The 24,546-nt window shown below is 40.1% G+C and overlaps 1 protein-coding gene across 9 annotated transcripts in view; it reads right to left on the reverse strand.

The window, feature by feature from the left end:
* The window catches only part of TMEM62 (transmembrane protein 62), a 55,456-nt gene that overhangs the window by 26,242 nt on the left and 4,668 nt on the right, over positions 1-24,546 (reverse strand). For 3 of the 9 annotated variants that reach the window (XM_073348578.2, XM_073348580.2, XM_073348584.2), the window contains exons 2-9: positions 19,970-20,122; positions 19,383-19,494; positions 17,905-18,042; positions 13,502-13,547; positions 8,258-8,399; positions 3,742-3,866; positions 3,504-3,626; positions 1,418-1,573 (exon numbers count right to left, since the gene is read on the reverse strand). In XM_073348578.2, coding sequence (XP_073204679.1) covers positions 1,418-1,573; positions 3,504-3,626; positions 3,742-3,866; positions 8,258-8,399; positions 13,502-13,547; positions 17,905-18,042; positions 19,383-19,494; positions 19,970-20,122 — 995 coding nt within the window. Of the gene's footprint in view, positions 1-1,417; positions 1,574-3,503; positions 3,627-3,741; positions 3,867-5,428; positions 5,475-8,257; positions 8,400-13,501; positions 13,548-17,904; positions 18,043-19,382; positions 19,495-19,969; positions 20,123-22,891; positions 23,312-24,546 lie in introns of those variants that run through there. The other 6 variants (XM_073348581.2, XM_073348579.2, XM_073348588.2 and 3 more) reach the window with 6 other exon arrangements.

Consider the following 24,546-nt stretch of genomic DNA (forward strand, 5'->3'; position numbering starts at 1 on the left):
AAGAAAAGGAGAACTTGTGGCACCTTAGAGACTAACAAATTTATTTGAGCATGAGCTTTCGTGAGGTACAGCTCACTTCATCGGATGCTCAAATAAATTTGTTAGTCTCTAAGGTGCCACAAGTACTCCTTTTCTTCTTGTAAACAAGGTGACTCTCAGTTCTGGGTACCCCAAGGTAGGGGTAGGTGTAGGTGTAGGTGTGTGTGTAGTAACTGGCAATTAGAGATTAAACCATTTATTTCCCCCTGCCTTTTTTTTTTTTTTTTTGCATCCCCAAGAGGAAGCAGCAACAGGGTATACCAGATCCGCATGAGAAGGTCTCATCACTGCCCTCCTTCTAATTTCTAAAAAGCCTTCTAGGGAAGTAGATACTGTGCCACATCCCCCTCATCATATGGGGTGAGCACACTCTCTCAGGGAACAGCTTATGAAGGTACTTACTCCCCTCAGAAGCCCCAGTTACATTATCATTTTATAACTATGGATGTTTTAAGAGAATTGTCTGTCTGTGGAGGAAGATGGAAAGGGCATGCCCAGGAGAACAGGAGTAATCAGGAAACAAACTGTATTATTCAGTATTCTTATAAAGCCAGCCATATTAACAATTTAAAAGTAAATAAAAATAGAAATAAAGTAGTAGAGTTTTAAAAATACATAAATATGGAAATAGGCAGAAGTAGAGGGTTTTTTTTATAAAAAAAAAAATTGAAAATAGGCAGATGCAGGCTAAAAAAACCTGATGAAAGCAGAGGCATAAACACACACAGAAACACTCAGATGAATATAAGCAAATATAAAAACTGAAATTGATAGATGCAGTGGTATACTGAGAGATTAACAACTATTATCAAGGACTGATTATGTGCCTAGTTCTGCCCGCTTTGATCACACAAACAGTTCCATCAGCTTCAGTGGAAACACTTGCATGAGTAAAGCAAATGTAACGTGGCTCTATATAGCCTGCTTTTATCATACAATAACCTTCTAGAGAATTGGATTTGGAGAGGAATGAACATATGTTAACTTATGATACATCCACACTGAAGAAAACAAACAACCCAAAACCAAAACATGGCAGCAAATCTCAGAGCCAAGGTCAACTGACTCAGGATCACGGGGCTTGCATTACAGGGCTAAAAATAGCAGCGTATATGTTCCTGCTCAGGCTGGAGCCCAGGCTCTGAGACTTCCCTCCCTTCACCAGGTTTCAGAACCTGAAAGGGAACATCCATACTGCTATTTTTAGCCTTGTAGCATGAGCCCAAGTCAAGTGACCTGAACTCTGAGGCTCGCAACGGGTTGGTTGGTTTTGTGCAGTGTAGACATACCCGTATAGACACATCTACATTGATTTAGTCACAGAGAAACACCCAACTGTAAAAGAACTTGTTGAAAGTTTCAAGAGACCCCAGGATACCTGATGTGGGTGGAGTGAAGAATTTTCACTAGTGGTTCATGAGTAGAGCTGCTATAAAGTAACGATTTGGGGTTGGTGATGAGAACAGCTGGCCATTCCTCAAAGTTCATATCTGCAAAGCTAAGGAGGTCATGATCAAATGCAAGGATCCGGTACCTGATGATAAGAAGTTAAAACAAGACAATTTTGTTAATGTGGGCTATTGCAAGGGCAGAGAATTCACAAATTGCTCCAAAGCTTTTAAATAAGACTGATGCATTTATTTTCCAATTTGTGTGTGTGTGTGTGGAATGAGTAGCAGGTGATACAGTTTTTAGACTGAGACTTTCAAATTCATTTTACTTATTGTGGAAGCGCCATGTGCAGTCCCATAGTTAAGACTGAGTTGAGTTTTGATCTTGTAGCAGGCATTCAACCATTTTGTTATGTATGAAGAATTATTCTTATTAATTATTTGTATTACCATAGTACTTAGAGCTCTAGTCATGGACAAGGACCCCACTGTGCTAGGTGCTGTACAACCACACTTATCCTCCCTAAAATCACAGCATTTACTTTTTGAGCACAGAATGAATTTTCTGATAATTTACAAATCAATGGGTTAGTTTAGGATTTAACAATTAAAATGGGTCCTTTTGAGATATTTACATCCCATATCACACAGTTTCTGTCTCACAAATTATCTTAATAATAGGCTAAGGTGGATGCTTCACACTTCCGTTATAGTTAAAACTCACTGAAATTTTGAGCATAGGCTACCTGTGAAGACTTAAAAAACCCCCACATGATTAAAGTTCATTCCTCCACCCTCCCCGACCTCCCATTCTTCATAATTGAAAGTTTCCTCTTCAGCAGGATCTGACAAACTATGTTCTACTACAGAAAATTCTATGTAAAACTGCCCACTTTTAAAACAATTGCCATTTCCTGTTGTTCTCAATGGGACTGAGGACATAACTTGCCCACAGTTAGACACCTTTCTGAAATGGCCACAGGCTGCTCATGAGGATGGCTGCTGGCTTCACTCTCACTGGGAACAATGGTAGGCAGTGGCCATTTTGAAAGAGGACACCTTTCATTGTAACAGTACAATGAGAGTAAGAACAAAAAAGAGAAAATCCAATGCATCTTTAAAAGTTAGCTTAAATCTAATCTGAGACCACAAATACTAACATGCTTTAATTATATTGTTATTGCATGGTGTCACTACTTGATAAAGTTAAGGTTGTTTGGGTACCTTAACTGTGTATTTCCACACCTCAACATTTTCAGATTTCATTTAAAATTAACCTGATCTCTGAATTGCCTCAGTTTTATAATGATTGGGTGTTGGGATAATTACAAAATCCCTGCATGACAGGGTGTGCATCCTACACCATCCCTGATGCAGGCCCTCATTAACCCTAAGGCCAATTAGGTTACCTGGCGTCACAAGCGAGAGGGAGGTCCAGGGTTAATTTAAGAGTCAAGCCCAGCTGGAGAAGGGCTGGAACAAGACTATAAAGCCAGGTGGCTGAAAGCAGAAAGGGGCTGCAGGGTAAAGAGCTCCAGTCACTCCCTGGGATGAGCAAGGTCATCAAGGTCAAGAAGAAAGTCCAGGGGGAGAGTAAACCCTGAGATCCTGTCCTGGCATAAGGAGTCTAGCAAGAGGCTAGGAGAGGGTGAAGTAGCCACGGGAAGTAGAGTAGACTCCTGTGGTAAACCCAGAACCAGGCAAGGGAAGTGAGACAAGATGGGTAGGAAGGAACCCAGGGAAACACCAACAGGGATGGGGATTGAGCAGACCTGGATTGTTGTGTACAGGGTCCCTGGGCGAGAACCCAATGTAGTAGGTGGGCCCAATTCCCATGTTAGCCACTGGTATAGTGGCAAAGTGCCCCAAGCAGGGGCTGAACACATCCAGAAAAGGCATTGGACAGTGGTCCTGTTGGACTTTGTAACCCTGGAAGGGGTGGACTGAATGGGGACCTGGCTGGAGGGCCATCATGTCTGCTGACCTCTCCACAAGGAATAAAAAGAAAGGGTCACCACTTCACCAGGTAGTGTCTGTGTATAACATTTGCTTTTTCACTGGAGGTTTACTTACTTCCTATTTTCCATCCAATCTCCCAGCTCCAGTTCCAGAGTGCCCTGAGGGTGCCGACTATGCAGGACTGGCATCAGTCCACCCAGTGTATGGAAGTGCCCACACAAATAGGCTGTGGCAGAGCTAGTCAAAAACAATATGATTATTATTTTACTGGGAAGAAAATGCCACCTCAGAATAGCTGATTGTTGAAGTGGGGTAATGCTGGAAATATGCAGAAAGAGAAGAGAAATCTTACCTCATTACCATTCGTACTCCTGGAGATGGGGAGATGATTGTTGAAGTGGGGTAATGGCCAAACCAGATGGTTTGGTTGCTATGATGACTTTCTGTGGCCAAGGAAGATAGCTCTTCCATTTGACTCTGAAATAGCGGACAAATTGAAAAGGCGTTTCATTAGCATTCAAGCTATTTGGATCCAAGAATCAAACAACACATACCAGAAATCACCTTTAAACTATAAAGAGTACTTTTTTTAATTCCTACAGAAGCATGCACATAAATGGAACTTTCAGAACTTCTGTCAATATCCCCCAATTCAAACAAAATAAAATGATCAGACATTGGAAAAAATAAAGTTACATAGCACTCAAAGTACTCCTTTCACTTAAGCAGTGGCAAAAGCAGCATAAAGATCTGCATTTGATTTGTTTTTCCCCAAGGAGGTTTTTGCCCATTTTTGCTTCAGCGTAAAGAAGGCATGCACGTTAAGAGAGGTGACAGAAGTCCAGAGGAATGTGCTAAAATGTTGAGAATCCTTCCTGGAGAGACAACCAAAAAGCAGTGAAGGGAAACTACACTTTCACCAATAGAACCCTCACTTGTGGAGTCCCATAAGGATCAATTCTCTCTCCAGTCCTTTTCAACATCTGCACACAGCCATTAAGTGAACAGACCCTAGTGTCAGCAGTATGTAGATGACATACAGCTCTGCCTATTCTCTACACACAACCATATTGCTACTGCCAAGATGGCCCATAATATAAATGGGATCAGCTCATGGATGAAGAGCAGCTGGCTGAATCTAAGAAAGACAGAAGTGATGCTAATGGGTAAAGGAAAGCATTTTGGAGAGTTTGCAGCTGCAGTGCTGCTTCTGTTGGTTGAAAGTACACACCCACAACTGACCAATTCACTCCATAGTTTAGGACTACACTTGATTCCTCACGGATGCTAAAGCTCTCACACAGCAGCATCCACAAGTAATGCCTTCTATCATCTCCAATTGGCTAGGAGACTCTGATCCATCCCAACAAATGGAGAGCTGGCTTTATTTATTCATATCTTTGACACCTCTCAGCTATACTACCACAATATGATATACCTAGGCACAAAACTTTCAATATTTAGGAAACTCCAACTAGTACAGAATGCTGCAGTGCATCTCCTTAGCAACACAGGCTACCATAATCACATCAAACCCATTCTCCACTCCATACACTAGCTTCCCATAGAATCTTGAATCAAATTAAAGGTCTTGTTCCTTATCTTCAAAGTTCTCCATAGTTTGGGCCCAGGATATCTAAAAGTTCGCCTAAAGCTCCAGGATGAAAACAGTGGTTGACAATTATACTCCTCTGGCACAGTTGAACTCTCTTCAGCAAAAGTAAAGCTTTTCTGTGTCGGGAAGTGTCTTGGGAATAGGTCTGAAAGTGTGGAATGAACTTCTCCAGAAACTAAGGACCATCACGAACCTCATCACTCACCCCTCCAAGATAAATACATCGCAACACATATTTATTAAAAAACCACCCAAGTCTCTATTTGGGGAGAGAACAAAGACATGACAGCTGTTAGTCACATCGCTTAACGCAGTACTGGAAAGTGCTCAAATACAAAGGTGATGCGTGTGGTATAAGAACCGATACAAAATAAAATAGAAGCTTTGGGTTTTGTTTTGTTTTTTAAATCTGCTTATTTTTTACCTTAGAAGTTTGAAGTCTGGTCATCTTTGGTACTGCCAGGGACCTACTGTAGGGATGAAAGGGCTCAGAGAATGTGCATTGTCAGCTCTAACGCCTTAATTGAAGGGGCATAGGTGCTGAATCTTTAACAAAGACATTCTTTCTCCAAAATGTTTGACATTAGAGTTAAAATATTCAACAAAAAGTTTTAAATAGTGACTAAAATTCCTTTCCCTCAGTTGTTCAGCTTTCAACCTCTTGACTCTTGTGATAAAATTTCACAAGTTCCCCAATTATCAGAGTTCAGAGAGACTTCCAGGATTGATAACACCTCAATTTCTAACATAAAAAGGTTAGAGAAAACAAAACAGGGCACAAGCCCATTGGTTTTCCCCCTTTGCAAGTGCCCTTTAACGGAGTCCAGGAGGACAGCCAACATATTTTTCTGCCTTCTCACCTGAAGGTAAATGTTGCAACATATAAGCAGAGAGGGGAGAATCTGAGTTATAATCATACAAAAATGGGATGAATTCTGGATGTCAAACTATGTTAGCATAACAATGCTTTAGTAGCTACAACTAATATTTCATTTGCCTTGAAGGATTTGTGTATTTTCTGCACCCATGTTAAAAACCCCAGGTGTACAATCAAGTCACTGATAAAATCATAGATACATAGCGACAGATGTCCACTGATCCTGAACTACCTATTTTTTCTCCATCCAACAGTTTTGTGCAAATGTTTGCAAATGACACTCTTCTTACTCCCATTTGCTTGCTCCTAAGTAAAAGCATGCTTGATTCACAGCAGTCAAGGACAAGAGATCAGACTCAGAAATAAACAGTCTCATCTTGAATTCTGCCTGCAAAGCTAGTGCATCCAGCATTAATTAGAACAAACAATAAGAACAATAATACTGTATTTTTGCACTGCTATAGCATCTTTCCTACAATTATCTCCAAGTGCTTTACAAACATTAACTTACTTAGGGTTTGTCTATACATGGAGTTATTCCAGAATAACTGAATAGTGTGTCCACTATTCTTGAATAGCTTTTTGGCTTTAAATTTAGATCCTAAATTATTCCAGAATAACTGGCATGTGTACATGAACCCTTAGCCTCAACACTCATTTGGGGGTAGGTAAAAGTTAGGGAACATTTTACTCATCACTCAACGCAGTCATCTCAGGGGCAGAAGAGGACATCTGTTTAACAGAACATAGCAACACTAAACAATATTTTAGGAGAATAAATGAAAAAGAATACCATATCGATCAGAAACTAGAGAGGGAATTTAGGGAACCAAAATGCAACTATTTGAACTGGAATTTGACCTAAACATCAGGATTAATATTCCTACTCTTTCAAATATTGCCATAGCATCTTTAATGATCACAAGAAACAGGACCTCAGTTTTACATCTTATTCAAATGGTCCAAATATCTATACCTAGGATACAGACCAGCTTTCACATAAGCTTCATGGACTGCAGTACCACATATTCTCAACATAATTGATGATGCTCATGCACAAATAAGAACATAAACAAAAAAGAAACAAACACACAAGGAACATGTTTAACAAATCAAAAAGGACAGAATCGGGAAGGAAAGCATTTTTATTTTAAAGCTTCTAAGGAGCTGATACCAACATTGATGTGTAACAAAAACAAAAAACATAGGAAGTTCTTGACAGTGTCCTTTAAAAAAAAAAAAAAAAGGCCTCTCAATCTTCGTTTTGGTATCAGAACGATACCAAATTATTTCTTGCAAAAGAGAGAGAGGGAAAAACATTTTCTCCTACTTTTAGAGTATGGTGTAAGAAACATTAATTTTCTTAAGGAAAAGACAAAACAATATTAACATACAAAGACTATCTTTTAGACGAATGGTAGAGTTTGAAGTGTTGTTGTAGCTATGTTTGACCCAGTATATAACAGAGAAAAGTAGGTGAGGTAATATCTTTTATAGGACCCACTTCTGTTGATGAAAGACACAAGTTTTCAAGGTACACAGAGGAAGAGCTCCATGAAGCCCAAAAACTTGGCTTGTCTCTTTCATCAACAGAAGTGGTTCCTATAAAAGATATTATCTCATCCATTTTGTCTTTCTCATCAGTTTGAGACATTTCTCTCTTTAAAAAACAACAAACAAATACCAAACCATATATTATTTAAGCTCAGTACCAATGTGGACACAAGAACAAATGGATATAAACTGGCCACCAGGAAGTTTAGACTTGAAATTAGACGAAGGTTTCTAACCATCAGAGGAGTGAAGTTTTGGAATACCCTTCCAAGGGAAGCAGTGGGGGCAAAAGATCTATCTGGCTTTAAGATTAAACTCGATAAGTTTATGGAGGAGATGGTATGATGGGACAACATGGTTTTGGTAATTAAATATTCATGGTAAATAGGCCTAATGGCCTGTGATGGGATGGGATCTCAGTTACCCAGGAAAGAATTTTCTGTAGTATCTGGCTGGTGAATCTTGCCCATATGCTCAGGGTTTAGCTGATCGCCATATTTGGGGTCGGGAAGGAATTTTCCTCCAGGGCAGATTGGAAGGGGCCCTGGAGGTTTTTTGCCTTCCTCTGTAGCATGGGGCACGGGTCACTTGCTGGAGGATTCTCTGCTTCTTGAAGCCTTTAAACCATGATTTGAGGACTTCAATAGCTCAGACATAGGTGAGAGGTTTTTTGCAGGAGTGGTGGGTGAAATTCTGTGGCCCGCATTGTGCAGGAGGTCAGACTAGATTATCATAATGGTCCCTTCTGACCTAAATATCTATGAATCTATTACAAGAAGTACCAGCAGCTTGTGAACTGGAATGCAAATTCTTCTACAGTACCATGTTTAAAATCCCAAAGAAATTGTATGGTCTCTTGGGGCCTGGGCTGAGGGTGGCATCCACACAGATGAATGAATAGTTTCCAAAAGGCGTCCTGTGCACATAATGGAAAGAGCCATCCTTATGCCAGGCAGAGTATCTCCTGGCAAAACAAGATGGAAATATTGCAGTCAGAAAAGTTTAGAGCAGTGGCAAAAGAGAAAGGATATAGAACAAATGTAAGATTTCCCATTTACCTCAACAGGAAGACGGAATTTAAGTCCACTCTAAAAATCTAACAGCATTGGAAGGTCTGTACTTCAAAGAGGACAAACATTCTGACCCATGTACCACATACTGGAGTTAAAACCAGGTTAGCACTCAAATGGTTAAAACAGGGGTCAGAGTAAGTAAGTTTTCCCTGTGCAAAATGGTGCTCTTTACAAATAAAGGACATGGACAAATGCAGGACAACACCAGGCAGCTCAGCTGAATGACAGGGTAGCAGAGCCACTCGCAACCCTAATTAAAGGAGACCTGCAGAGGATACAAGTTGAGTTTGTATCCTGTGTTTATTCTTGGTATACAGAGAAGGCCTGAAAGAATTTTCTTTTGGGGGGGGGTGTGAAATTGTGCTTACTTCCTTAGAAATACCAGGAATGTCAAGTCTTGTCTTCCCTATGTTACTGGAGTTCTTTCCTAGATCATTCTAATATGGACTATAAAAAAATTTAAGCCATTGCCTAAAAGGATTGGGTATTGGATTGTTAAGTTTCAGAGTAACAGCCGTGTTAGTCTGTATGCTCAAATAAATTTGTTAGTCTCTAAGGTGCCACAAGTACTCCTTTTCTTTTTTGGATTGTTAAGTGTTTTCCAAAACAAAACAAAAACAAAACAGAACACCACACAAAAACTTTTGAACAATGAATAAAAATAACTTCCCCTCTCACTCAAGTTTAACTTTCCTGGTTGCTGTGCTACCATAATCCCACCAGTTCTCCAGTCACTCACAGAGTCACAGGAAAAACAAGACTTGAATTTCTTATGTAAAATACAAGCAAATTTTTTTAAAAAAATTTCAGACCTTATGGGAAGCTTTCCTTTTCACATTACTTAATACAAGTGTTGGAATTAATTTATTTTAAAAAGAGGTTTTTAAAAATAGGGAGAGATGGAAATAAATTTTCCTGTTCAAGGCATTATACTAATTTGTCATAAAGAAATGAGGTATAGAATAAATGTTTCTTCCTGGTATACAGGTGTCCTTAACACTAGACATTGCTGAGTTCTAAATAAAGATCGATGAAAGTGTCATCTTCTTGAAAGATTTTAGTGCTTTGCTCCATTAGGACAAGAAGTCAATCTTCCAGCCAATGGCATTTATTAAGATGCTCAAATGAAAGTTGATAAATTCTATATGACATCTAAATTATAATTGTGCAAAATTCTACAATTAGCTGAGTTTTTTGTTTTTAATTCTGGCATTTTCTAAGTCCCATGGTAGGTACAGGGTAAAGTGTCCATCAATTTAAATAAGGAATATAATTTGTTCTGTTCAATTAATGCATCCAGAAAATGGAATTTGTAACCTCCACCAATTAAAGTAATTGTAAAAGGCCAGAAAGCTAGGGCTGAAGACAAGAAAAAAACAATACCTTAAAAATAAGTTTACTGAGCATGTATCAGCACTGCAATTGGAATGATCATCTTCTAATACAACATAAGACTATTTTACCAAACTTATTGTTAAGGACTGCCTTAACACAGCACCTCATGAATTGCAATAAGAAAAATCTGGGAGTTTGATATCGCCACCCTAAGAAGGCTCTGTTTTTACTCTCACTTAAAGTATGGTGAACAGATTTGAGTTTTACCCTCACTATGTTCATGAGGCAGAGAAATAATAGGCACTGCCGTTCTTGAGTTTAAAAAAAAAAATCACATCATTTTGCTAAATCTTTGCATTCTAAGTACAATTGCTGCCTTTTACAATTTTAATACTGAACACTTAACAGAAGCATGTAATGTTGAGAAAAAACATACTCCCCCACCTCTCCCCTATTTTTGTTTTTAACATCCTGCAAGCCATAGTACTATAAGGTGTGCAACAAAAACAATGTTTTTTTGGAAGTGTACAGAGGCAGGGGATTCATCTTCCTTTGACCCAGACAAAAGACCTATTGTTCTGAATCATTGCCTAGTCCTGTTTAAATAGGAAAATGCCTCCATAATTCTTCATTCTACTCTCCCATCTCCTTCTCCCTCATTCCCCACCCCTTAAGCCTAATATTATTTAATTTGGACACCCGATGAATGAGCCTCATCCTCCAATACACCAGCATGCCTTGTACTGATGCTTAACAGTGTTTAATGATTTCAGTGCAGTTTTTCAGTCCAATACAGGAGGAACCAGGAGTCTCATCTTTAGGACCCGCCATAACAGCAAGATAACTAAACATAGTTACAAAAATTTACTAAAACAAAAGTAATTTATATTTAAGGATGAAAAACTTTTCCTTCCCTCACTCCACCTCCAACACCGGAGTGTTCAGAAACTGACTATCTGGAATTATAATAGCACCTTTACATAATTTTCTAATGATGGATCCAAAGGAGTTTATAGTGTATGGGCCAAATTAGTCTTGGTGTATAGCAGGTGAGGTCGGAGACATGTATGCTTAAAACATATATGGGAATATCAATCTGCTGTTAAGTGGACTAAATGCAGTTGCTTAATAAGGAATTTACCCAGTGCCAAAATAATTCCATAAAAACAAGTCAGCTCAAAGTTAATGAGCAGAAGTCAACATCGTCTCTCCTCCTCTGTGCTTTTCCAATCTCCTTCAGTAAGGATATGTCTGTGACATTGCACTCCATATGATTTTATGAAAATATGCTAATAAGTGTGAATATAATGTAACTGGAATATGCTTCATGCAAAAGGTCTCTTGTAAGGTATCATTACAAAGCTTATAATCTACTGAGTGTGGTCATCCTCCTTTTATAAATGTATTATTCTTGTATCTGAAACTAGAAGTATGAAATATAACTCTGAGTCCTATTGTAATTAAGCAAAGTGTGGGCCATTAATGGTGGTTTGGAATCTTGATGGCTCCCATTAACCAGGACAATTAACTATAGATGACTTCTGTTTACTTGCAAGCCTTCCTGAGAGTCAGGCCGGGAAGAATGAAGGCTTTGGGGTCTCACAGGACATGTGACCATATCATCTGGTACTGAAATCCATCTTAAACCTGGTGCTTTTCCATTTAGAAGGTGGGGTGGGGACCCAGAGAGACAAAAGATTCCCGCCTTGTGCCAAAGCTATAAAAGGGGGTAAAACAGAACAAAGGGGGCTGCAGTCATGAGAAATCCCCTAGCTACCACCTGAGCTGGAACAAGGACTGTACCAAGTGAAAGGACTGGGCCCAGACTAGAAAGGAGTCTAGTCTGTGAATGAAGCTTGTTGGAACATCTCTGAGGCTGAGATTTACCTACATTTAGTTTCTTAAATGTATTGGGCTTAGACTTGCATGTTTTGTTTCATTTTGCTTGGTAACTTTGTTCTGTCTTTTATTACTTGGAACCACTTAAATCCTACTTTTTATATTTAATAAAATCACTTTTTGCTTATTAATTAACTCAGAGTAAGTAAGTAAGTCCTGGGGGAGCAAACAGCTGTGCATCTCTCTATCAGTGTTATAGAAGGTGGGCAATTTATGAGTTTACTCTGTATAAGCTTTATACAGAGTAAAATGGATTTATTTGGGGTTTGGATCCCATTGGGAACTGGGTATCTAGGTGCTAGAGACAGGAGCACTTCTTAAGCTCTTTTCAGTTAAGTCTGCAGCTTTTCAGGGATGTGGTCCAGACCTGGGTCTGTGTTTGCAGCAGGCTAGCGTGTCTGACTCAACAAGTCAGGGTTCTGAAGTCCCAAGCTGACAGGGAAAACGGTCTCAGAAGTAGTCTCAGCACATCAGGTGGCAGTCCCAAGGGGGTTTCTGTGACCCAACCCGTCACAATGTCTTTACAGCAGAGGTAGCCTGCATGTTCTGTTCCCAGTTCTGAGCAGCTGGCTTACCCCAGAGGTAAGGAGCAAGACTGCAAAGCCATACCAAAGCTACCAGGTCTCAATGGTGCTGTATCCTCTGTGTGTTTCACTAAGATTTATGAGGACATAGCCCATGTTTTTGTGCTACAGTAAGCTCAGCTGCTCTGATTCTTTCCCACTGAACTGTGGGAACACTCATCTGTCCTTCTGGCACATAGGAGGAATTGTGGGAAGGCCCTGGAGGACTATCTACACTCTAGTGATTTAGCCTGTGCTCTCACTGCAATGAAGGTGGGTTCCCAGCCCAAGTGAAATTAGAACCCGTGTTCTAACCTACATCCTCCAGCTGTTTCAGCTAGCCCAGTTGAAAGCATCACTAAATTCAGATGAGAGATTGGTGAGAGAGGAAGGACCTGGAGGCAACAGCCAGATAAGACCTCAGGCTAATTTTAGCAACAATGAAGACCCTACCTAGGAGGCTGACAGAATCAGAGTTTAAGCACTTATGTATCTTTCACACCTCTAGCCTACGAATGCATTGTTGTCGTCCTACTTACTAACAGAGAATGATTTTCTTCTGACTTTCATCAGTTGCTATTTATAGGGTGTACATTTCCTGAACCATCCCACTGAAAGTTTTATACTTGAATCTCTAATTTATTCCTTAGGGTTCTCTCTTTCTCTCACCTGTGTCTATACTCATTTTCTTAACTCCCTCAGAGCTGATGAACCAGCTCAGGTAGGGTCCCTCCTGTTGTGCAGATGTAAATATTCCTGGGGATGCAGAAGGGAACACTAGAAAATGAAAAGGATGATAAGGGAATCCTTCTAAAATGCCAATGGCACACAGGTTAGTCACTCAAGTGCTCTGGGAGAGAATGATTACATGATGTTCTGAGCACTTCCTAGTTAGGGCAAGAATTGTTACAGGCATTGCTACAGGCACAGCTACAAAACATACAGGAGGGAGATATTAAAAGGGTGGGCAAAAGATACTCTGGCTTTCTGTAGCAGCCCATTCAAATGTTAGTGGCTAATAGGGGCAGATTGGAAGACTAAAACCAAACAGAGCCCTATGCTGGTAAAAAATCAATTGGTCATGATGTGTATTTGGCAGAGGTGAGCTAAAAACAGACTATTCCCTGTCCACAACACAATTCACTTTACTCTTGAATGTATGGACTCAGTGAGGTATTTAAAAAAAAAAAGAGTACCTGTAGTAATTTTGGATGCTGTCCAAGTGTGGAATGTTGAAAGAATCTGTAGTGAAAGAGAAAGAAAAGAGACTATTCAAATGAAGCCAACTATTGCTCTGAGTCTTCTATTGCTCACTGTTGGACAGCAGTCTCAGCAGGCTTTGGCAGATTGTACTGACTGTAACTGTAACTTATCTCTATTCTCATTGAAATTCATGAAGTATTGTTCCTTGCCATGTGAAATCATCTGGATCCAGTAGCCTCCTTTAGCTCTTTGTATATATGCATCTGGAGATACAGATCATACCTTTGACAAGCTCAAACCACCAGTCTGGGTGATAGACTAGCATGTTAGCATTTCACCTCTGGAGACTGGTTAGGTCACCAGCAAATTTCCCTCTAAAGGCTTGTCTATACAAACACTTAGTTTATGACAATCTGGTGTGTAAATCTGTTCAGCACTAGTCTGCCATGCGCTAAGTGTCTGTGTGGAACTTGCTGCCACACACTAATAGTTTCCCAATGTGCTTTAATCTGTTCCCTTTACAAAGCGCGGTAGGTCAACGCACATTAGGTGCATGGCAAAACACACAAGCATGCATGGCAAGCACACAAAGTCATGGCAACAAGGTCCAAATGGACACTTAGTCTGCAACAGGCTAGATTTATACCCCAGTTTGCTGCAAACAACTCCTAAGCTACATGCATGCCCAGCTGCAGTGCCTGCCACAGAAAGAAGCTTTCTACGCTGAGGCATCTCCCTCTTTGCCAGTGGGAGCTCTAAATGCACTGGCAGTCATATAGCCATATAAGTTGGAAGACAGCCACAAATATAGCTACCTTGATGCCATATGGATACTGCTACAGGAGAAAGATGAATCTGAGCAGTTACTTCTATATGAAGTAACTGCTCCTGGAGCAGCTTCACACAGTGGAGCACCGCTTTTGAGCTTGGCCAACTATCACCAACTTGCGGGACAAGACAGTAATGCAGAACTAGGATGACCTGCAGTGGTGGCAGAAGTTCAGGATACAGAAGACTACTTTCTTAGAGATTTGTGTAGAGCTCACCGCAGAGCAGCAATGGTGGAACACCAACATCAGAGTTCTCATCAGCACAGAGAAATGCATGTCTAATAGCATCTAATGGCCCACCACCCCCAATTGCTACTGGTCAGTAGCTAACCAGTTTGGTATTGGTAGATCAATTTTCAGAATTGCTGTCATGTAGGTTTGTGCTGCTATTAAGAGGGTGTGCATGACCCACATCAATGCACAGAGGCAATGCACATGACGTTGATGGATTTGCATGACTGGGGCTATGAGTTGTATAGCGGCCACTAATGTGGGATGGTCTGAAAAGGTCTATAGTCTTTAGAACTCATTTCCACTTTATGCAATGAAAAAAATGGGACTTTTGCTCCAAAGACCATTATGGACATTAACAGTGTTGTGATCTCCTGTCATTCTGGGAGACACAGCTTACTGAAGTTATGAAGCCTTTTACTGGACACCTGAATAAGAGAAAGGAACTCCTGAGCAGCTGCAGAACAACAACAGAGTGCACATTTGGAAGAATGAAGGTAAGGAGTTGGTGTCGTATGACAAGGCTGGATCCTTTTGAGAAATATCTGCTTCATGTTATAGTTGCTTGCTGTGTTTTGAACAACATCTACGAGAGCAAGGGAAAGTGCCTCATCAAGTCAGGAGTGAAGAGACTTGTAGAATTTTATCATCATCCAGTGATGGTGCCTCTGCAAAATGCCCCAATTGGTCAAAGAGGAATTGTACTCCTACTTTGAGATCAGGATGTAGCAGAGGAAAATGTAATGTAACCAAAGAAATTAATACTCTTTGTGTGATGATATTATTTAGGAACGGAGGTTATTAAGCGGGAGTTCTACCTCAATGAAATTTTCAGCAGAGTTGTAAATAAAAAGCCTTTATTGATTTAAACAAACACAGAACAAAGTTAAAACCATTGGAAATAGGGCACACATGCTCCAAGTGCTGAGTTCACACATCTTTATGCAGATAGAGTCACAAAAATGTATAGGTGGGTTTGTAGCTGTTTTCCTTCTCTTGAGCGATGGAATAGCATGGGAAGGGACTTTCCCTTCTAATCGGAGCCTTGAAAAGGTGTTCCCAATATCCTGTATTCTCAACAGACTGCAGGCTACGGCTAGGCTGGAATATTGGGCATGAGTCAAGCAACACATTGTTTTCCAGTAGATTCGTCTGCTTCTGTGATCATGTCCAACATCTTTTCCTTGATGGTCCCTTTCTCGGTATATAATCCCTGTCCTCTTCTCTCTCGTTTTTTTTCTGGAGCATGAAAATTTCCCTCTAATCTTCTGTCTTTTTGGCGCTCTGTTGGGATGCTGTCACTAGGTCAGCAACTGTCTCCTCCCTTGTCCTCTTTCACTTCCCTCAGAGATTTGCCAGGCATTGAACAACTGATAGTGCTCTTTCTGCAAGGGCAATGGCACATTGGGTGCTTAATGCCTGGGTCTCAGGTGCCTGGGTCTCTGGCTCAGGTTGGGCGTATAAAGAGTTCTTGGCTGTCTTGGCGAATCTCCTTCTCGCAGGATTCTAGGATTGGTTTCCATACTGAAATAACTCATTCTGATATGAAGTTATGTCACTTCCTAAGTGGATTAATTAAAGTGGAATAAAAAGCCAGAAAAACTGTAAATATAACTTGTGTGTGTGGGCACAAGGCAGTTTATGCTGAAAAAAAACTAGTTTTACAGAAAAAACCTTTAAGTGTAGACAAATGCTAAGAGCTTCAGGAACAGCTGCATCCCATAAAGAGATGGCTGGTCAACAGTTGATTTTGGGAGGAGAAGGAAAAAAGAGGACAGAGATAAGATGAGGGAGAATGTGAATGAGGGAAAAGAGAATGAATGGGAAGATGGGAAAATGAGTAAATGAGAGGAAAACAGTGATAAAAGGAGGGAGTAGCGAACATAATGGAATTTAGGAGAGTGGGTAGGAATGGGAGAGATTGAACGAGAACAAGTGAGGAGAGTGAATAAACCAATAAATGTGAACATGGAGGGGGGAAGAGCAGGTGTTCCTAAGTATTTAATTTGCACTTACATTCATTCCTTACACAGAAAATAAATTAGTCACCAATTAAAATTAATCTGGGTGATCTCAGATTAATCCTTAGCAATGTTCTTGACAACTGAAGAAAAAGCACTGAAAGTTTTCTGAAAGATACATGTCCAGCCCCTCTCAGTGAAGGGAATTCACTATGACAAGGGACCTTCAGGGTGTGAGGACTGTGGAATAATGAGAAGAATGCACCATGCAGTCTCAGTACAGTCCTTTATCAGTGATCAGTATGTTTTTGAATTTCCCTTCACAAAGAATTTCTTGTCAGGAGAGTGATGAGTTGTTGAGACTCCACATTGTAGTTTTCAGGGATATAACCAATACCCTTCCCTAAGAGGAAAGCTACATCAGGTTTCATCTCTAAATTCATTAACTACATAAGACTCCTACCATGTGGAAACAAGGGAATGAGCTAATGTAGAAACTAATGAAATTGTGAGGCTACATAACCAAGTGGATGAGAGGAAAGGCAGAATTCATTCTCTCTCACCGAGCAACGACTCTCATACTGGGAACAGGTAAAGAGACACTCTGGTAACAACCAGACAGAAGATTCACTTCCGTGTAATTTGTTTTACTGGGGTTCAATGTTGTAAAACAGTTTTAGCCTCAGAATAAGAAACTTAAAGGAAACATTTACCAAACAAAAATCCCTGGTGCAATGAACTTTGTAAACTGACCAGAGAGCCTGTCAGTATTTGAAAGTTTAACCTTTTTATTTATTTATTTATATGCTTCCATTTTTGCTGCAGTTAACTTAGCATTGGAAATAATTTGACTGCTAATTTGGGTTTAAGATCAAAAAGAACAAAGTAGTCATAAACGAAATGTTTTACAAGTGGAGGTAGAGAAACTAAGGTAGTTTAGTTTTTTAATTGGTCAAAAAGGTATTATCTGTGAAAACTGCAGAAGTGTTTCAAAAACTCCTTCAGAAATCCCTTCTATGCGTCAGGAGCTAGACCTATCTATGTGATTGTTTATTTAAATGAGTTTCTTTAAAAATTTTACTCAGTTATGAGCCAGTCAGCAGCAAGAAGCAAGGGAAAGCCTTCCTCCTTGTTCTCTAAAGGCCCAATCCTACAATCCCTATAGACAAAAACACTTCTACCGACTTCAATGAATTGGGCCCTCAGTTGGCAAGCATATTTTAGGAGTTCAAAACATATATCAGTTTATTAATGAATATTAGCATCTTAAAATGGAAGGTTGCCTAGAACTTCCATTTGACTAGGTTAAGTTTCTTCTTTCCTGGGATTATTTGGCTGCTTCATTAAACTATTAGTTTTTTGGCTCTCTCTTACCATGATTCCCTTTGATGTCTATCCACTTGGTTTTCTCCATGACTCTTGATCTCTTCAGGATCAACTGGTAAGTTTGCCACTCCACCTCAATCTGCTCAGAGCCCAGTTTATCTTTTGTTTTGGCATCTGTCAAATCACCTGTAAGGGCACAAGGCCAAGACTGAACTACATGCTTCATTCTTCATAAATCACACAGAAGAGCTATATAATGCAAGCATTCAGTGCACATGCCTTACGCTCAACACAATGACAGACCTTCTGTGAACACATTCTAATGCCTACTGCCATTTGGTACTAGATTTATTATTGTAAGGTAAAGCCCTCTTAGCAAAGGCAGGCCACCTATAGTGTATCAGTTACATTCAAACTTGTGTTTAACATGTCATGGCAACACTCTTTAATGCCACATCCTTGCCTACAAGCAAGAAATATTTTACAAGAATGCATTACATTTTGAAAATACTAAGGCAGAATCCTCAATTACAAATAATGAAAACATCTTGTCACCAAGTTAACTGTTACATTTCCTGGTATAGAGGATCAGCCATTGCCCATTTTAGTACTGATTAAAATACGAGGTGTGTCTCCTGTCGCCTTTGTTCACATTTTCATTTTACTTTCCCTAGGAGTCTGTATTTTAAACCCTTCTTCCTTTACTTAAATGATGCACATTGTTTAACTATCTCTAAAAATAGATTAAAATGTTTCTGAACTGCTATAATTTATGCAAAAAGCTGTCTGGGAAGCAATTTTGCTCAACAAATGAGATATTCATTTACGGTACAAACTCTACTTAGTGACCCTGCTAGCACTTAGATTCTGGAGTCTTTCATACAGCTGTTACTGCAAAGTCTCCTCAGACCATTTAACAAATACTGATCCATATTGATAATTGTGGCAGAACAGTTAAATAAACAGTTTATGTCTCTTTTATTTGTCCTGATATGACATATGGTCAAAAGAACATGAGCAATGCAAATAAGTAAAAATGAGTTCTCACAATTACAAAAAAGTTATATAACTGAACAGAGGTTATTCTTTTTACCCTCAGAATACAGACATAGTAAGCTCCACCACCAAATCTGATGCTTGTTTTTTAGCCTGTGTATGAATGAGTTGATAGGATCTGTACTGAGACCTAGGACTGATGTGCATTGGCAGAACTGTAAGGAAAACTTCAGAATGCACCCAATATGTGCACCACCTAGTTACAGTCAGTGATGATGAGCACTAAAAATTCACTATTAACCTTCTGCTTGCACCTGTAGAATAAATTAAAACAATGCTAATTCTGCTGGGCATAGGAAAGTATCTTTTTGTGGTCTAACAACTGTTTTTTCACCTGCAATTTGATTTTCATTACTTAAGATGCCTTAAGCTTGGACATTTTACTTTGAGAAGCTAGACATTTTACTAACCTGAATGTATTACCAAGGAAGGGGCAATAGGTAGAGAAATATAATTTCTGAATTGCTTACCTGTCACTAGAACAAGCACTGGTTGAATTATATCAATTGTTTCAGAACAGAACTTTTCGAAGTCAGGAACTCGTTTGGGATCCCGAAACCTACTGATGTGAATGTCTGATACCTACAGAAAGAATATATTGGATAAAGGTATTGTATCACAGACGGAGAGACCAAAAAATATATTTAGGGAGAGATCATTGCCAGAAACAACTCTAAATGTTTTGCAAAGCAAGAGCCATCTAAACAGGACTTGAGAATAAATTAGTAGTTTCATACCAGGACCCAAATAATTTTTCCAGCAGCTTTACTCAAAGATTTCTAAAAATCACCCATGCAGAGATCAAGTGACAAGTCTTATCTCAAGAATGACAAAGACGGTTATTAAAACAACTAAACAGAAAGTGTACTGGATCAATTAGAAATGCCTTCATCAATGTGAGGGCTACCCAAAAGGGATTACTAGACCTTTTATATATTTTGAAGGCAGCTTTTCTTTTGAACCAAGACATTCAAATAATTCCACATTTGAAAATTATTAGGTTAGATAGGACTGACAAAAGACCAGACAGAACAAATTTGTTTGAATTATGGTTTACTTTTGTAAGCAGAGTCAGGATGAGCTCTACCCTGACATCTGTGGTGAGTTGTGGCGGGTTGTGGAAAAGAACTTCAGGGGCTGATCTCATCTGCATAGGCACACCCACCCCGCCTAGATGGTCACGTTGGCTGCTGTGGGATCCCCAGTTTCTCTGTTATTAAGGCAGGAAGAATAAAGTGTTATTATCCTGATTATGTGAATCAAGGACAGTGGAACTGTACTTGGCTTTTTGTTATGGTGGAGGGATTCGCCATCAACTAAGTAGCACTCGCCAGGCAAGGAACATGGGTTCCAAAACTCAGTGAAGGCTGGGGACAGGCATTTGTACATTGTGGTATGGGCCTCTTCTGAGAGCCCTAAATGCCAGCTGCATCGCCTCCTCTCTCTACTGTGTAATAGCAGAGCTAATTTTGATTCCACTAGGAACCTGGTTACAGATTGCAGAGCTAAATTCACTTTGGGCCAATGGTACACCAGCACTGGGGCTCCCCTATTATGAGCTGAAATCACTGAGTACAGTGTTAAGTAGTAGGGGGCCTGAAGATATATTGGTGAGTGGCTTGCAGGACAGCTACTGGAGAGGAGCAGCTGGAAGAGTGGCTTGCAGGATGGCTACTGGGAATGAGCAGCTGGCGGAGCAGCTCAATGGACGACTAGTGGAGAGGAGCAGCTGGAGGTGAAGGCTTCAGCAGAAACCCACGGAGAGGCGGGGCAGCCGTTTATTCTCTCTCTCAACCCCCCCATTTCCACACAGGCCGGGGTGGGGTAAAACTCTCCAGATGAACTTTTGAACTCTGGACTCACCAGAGACGGAGACTTTTGGGTTGCTGGACTCAAGAACCAAACGGAAAGGACACGGCCCAATTTGCTTGGGGTGGGTTTTTGCTCGGGGTGGGTTTTTGCTCATGGTTTGTGTTATGAATCCTGTTGGTGGTGTTTCCCCAACATAATACCACATTGTTTCTCTCGGTTATTAAAATGCTTTTGCTACACTCAGACTCTGTGCTTGCGAGAGGGGAAGTATTGCCTCTTAGAGGTGCCCGGGGGGTTGGTATATATTTGTCCCAGGTCACTGGGTGGGGGCTCGAGCCGGTTGTGCATTGTGTTATTGGAATGGAATCCCTAGATACTGAACCTGGCCCTTGTTGATGCCAACTCTGACAGGCAGAAGGGTTACATTTTGTCAGCAAAGACTTTCAATCACATTTCTTTAAGCTAGATATAATGGATTACTACACATTAGTCTTTCAGCTCAGGAGACCTGTGTTCAAATCCTGAATACCTCACAAATGAAAATTAGATTGTCCATTTCACAGCTCTTCATTTGTCCATAAGGCAGGTTAGGACTGAAGTGCGTTGTTTGGAAGATTACACAGTACTTGACAACAATAAACCGGGCTCTAATTTAAGTTATTAGTTCATTTTTATAAGAACCAAACTCACACAAACACTTATAGCTAATCTAAAAAGCAGCTGAGGTGCAAAACAACAAAAAATAGTCATAGGTTCCTCTCTACTTTTCAGCCATTTGAAGGAAGACTGCAATGATAAGAATTCTTATGTCTTGGGACCTGATTCTGCAGTCCTCATACAAGAAAATCTCCCACCAACCTCTATGGGAGCTCTCTCTATATCAGAACTCGACCTCAAGACAGATAAATGTATATTAAACAAATAATATGTGTTATATTTCATATCTATTTAAAATATTATGAACCTCACTAATTTGTACTAATGATGGGTATGCTGACTGCAAATGAATGAACTAGAGTGTAAAGAGATAGCACAATAAAAAAGTGAAGGTAATGAATACACCATAAGTATACCATATTCTTTATTTGACATGTTACATTTGATGCTAAATACTAATAAATATTTTGTGAAAATAATGAGGTCTTAGTAATATGAAACCTCACTACAACAGCTCAATTAGACCTTTGTTGAGAAGTGCTGCAAAACTGTCATCTTTGGTGTGCAAAGTAGTGAAGTTCTACTGAATCTGCAATTTGCTCATTTTTACACCTAAATAAAGTGATAACACTAATGAAAATATGTTGCAGTTTTCCTTTAAATCAGGGATCCAAAAAAGTCATACTGCAAAATGAGAGTTTAATTCAAAGTTCTCTCTCCATCTAGTCCTGTTGTCATCACATGTGAGATATAACTGATATTAGTAAAATGAAGACTCACTTTTTAGTCACTTATTTGCTGAAAAATTAAAGGTAGGTAATATTTTATTTTTTAAAAATATGCTGATGTAAGATTGACTTTTTGTGTATGTGTTCCTCACATTTATCACACACTGCATTACTGACCTATGGTAAGAAAAAAAAAAGTAGTTTTCCCTACTCAATGTATATATCGTAATGTCCCCTGGAATGCAAACAAGAACCACTCCCTGCTATCTCCTTGAAAATAATCATGAACATATAACAGGGCCTGGGAGCACTGTGCAGAAAGGAGTGGTTTTTTTACACAGCAGTGACATAACCAGGCACTGGAAGGAATCAGTTTCAGTCCTCCTTAGCTAAAAGAAAGTTGGCTGTAATGTGGAGTATGGAGGTTGTTGAAGTAGAAAGATTTGAAAGTTATGGAGAGCCTCAGGACTCCATGAGAATCACGGAAGATCCCAGGGATGGGAGAAGGAAAAATCTCAGCATGTGCCAAAATGACAGCTGAACTGGAGGAGTGACCATGTGGACGAGGGAGGTGATTCCATATATTCAAAATATCTATAACATAAGTGACAGTTTAGACTAGTGCACAACTAATATAGAAATGTCAGACATGTCACAGGAAACATTTACAGAACTGCAGGATAGCAGGAGAAAGCAAAGCAGGAAGTGTTCATGCAGATAAAGGAAGGGCTGTAAAAAAAGGCCAGAATACTGATCATGTGGATTTATATCTAGACACTGACCTGGAATTAGCCTTGTGGAATCACCAGGGAGCCAGGAGCATATTTCCCCCAAGATCAGAAGCTATTTTGGATTTAGCCTTTGGAAATTAATCAAAGCGGGTTAATGATAAAGCAGCTGTTAAAGATTTATACATGGTTGATAAGATTGCAGATTTAGTAAAGATATATTTGAAAGTCAGGAATATTTCAATATTATTGAAATTAAAGACAAAACTCTCTCTGCAGAGATAACTTCAGTGTAGGTAACTTGAGTTCACACCTCTTTAATTAGCCTAGATTGAGTGAGAGCAGGCAAGCTGCAAAATAATACTCTCAGAAACAAAGGGCTGGAAGGGACTCAAGAGGTTAATTCAGAGGTTCCCAAACTATGGGTACCCCAAATGAGGTCACGCCATCAGCAGATGGGATCATGGGTCCAAGAGGCCAGAGTTGCCTGAGAGACAATGCAATCTGCCTCTGAACCTGGCCAGACTTTCTCCACAATCACTATGCCAGGAGGCTACCATTTTTGTCTACAAAACTGTGGCCTCTTCATGGTGTTACCTCACATGTATGGTGTGTGCAAGGTCACACTGTGCAGAGGCCACTATTTTGTAGATCAAAATGGTGACCTCATGGGGTGGTATTTGTGGAGCAGTTCTGGACATGCTGGCTATGCAAACACCAGTTTGGACACTTGCACTGTCCAGCTATGCGAGCAGCCAGATGAGAGACTTCAATACAGAAGCTCCTTATCTGTGGGCAGCAGCCTTATCAACAGAGCATCCTCGCTGCTGGAGCAGGCAGGAGCCTTTGATAGCCTTTTCTGAGATGGGAATCTGCAGTGGCTTGTAAACTTCTTAAGGTGGAACCTATATCTTCTTTTATGTCACGCTGAGTACCCTGCTGGCACTTGATAAAGAATAACTGTAAGTCACTGTCTCTGTGCTGCCCTAGTATCACCATGCAGGGTCTTCCTAAGTCCTGGCCTCATTTGCTTAACAGTGAATTCCTCTTGCTCATTTGTGATAAGAGGCACAATGGACTCATTTTTACACAGAGTATCTGCTTAAACCTCTGGCAGTGAGTCTGGTGCAAAGAAACATGTTTGCAAATACGACAAGGCTTTCTTTGAGTATGGCTTCACCAGTGTTTTGGTCAAGAACGAAGAAATGCCAAAGTGCCTGCAATGTCACACAGTGTCATTTAGCAAAAACATGAAACCTAATAAACTTGAGTCACATTACAAAACTCCACACAAGGAGCACATTGGAAAACCAAAGGTCATTTTTCCAGCGATGGAAAGAATTCTTTCACAACAACAATCACAATTCTAGAGAGCCATGTCAGCCTCTGATCAGGCTCTAGGCTTCCTTTGAGGTGAGTTACTACATCACACATGCCTAGAAGCCTCACACAACTGGACTTTGATTTTGCCACCTGCAAATCAATATGGTGAACATGTGTGGGGAAACAGACGCAAACCAAACTCAAAGTCATACCAGCCTCCAACAACACAGTGAAGCAAAGGATTGAGGCAATAGCTGCAGATCAGGAAAACAAACTGGTGGAGCATCTGAAAAAATAGATTTGCTTTTGTTCTTCAAGTTGATGTGAGCACTCAGGGCCATGATGCACATTTCTTGGCTTATGTGAAATGAGAAGGTGCAATTCCC

Source organism: Lepidochelys kempii, chromosome 6 (assembly GCF_965140285.1).
Source record: "Lepidochelys kempii isolate rLepKem1 chromosome 6, rLepKem1.hap1, whole genome shotgun sequence".
Classification (NCBI taxonomy): Eukaryota; Metazoa; Chordata; order Testudines; family Cheloniidae; genus Lepidochelys; species Lepidochelys kempii.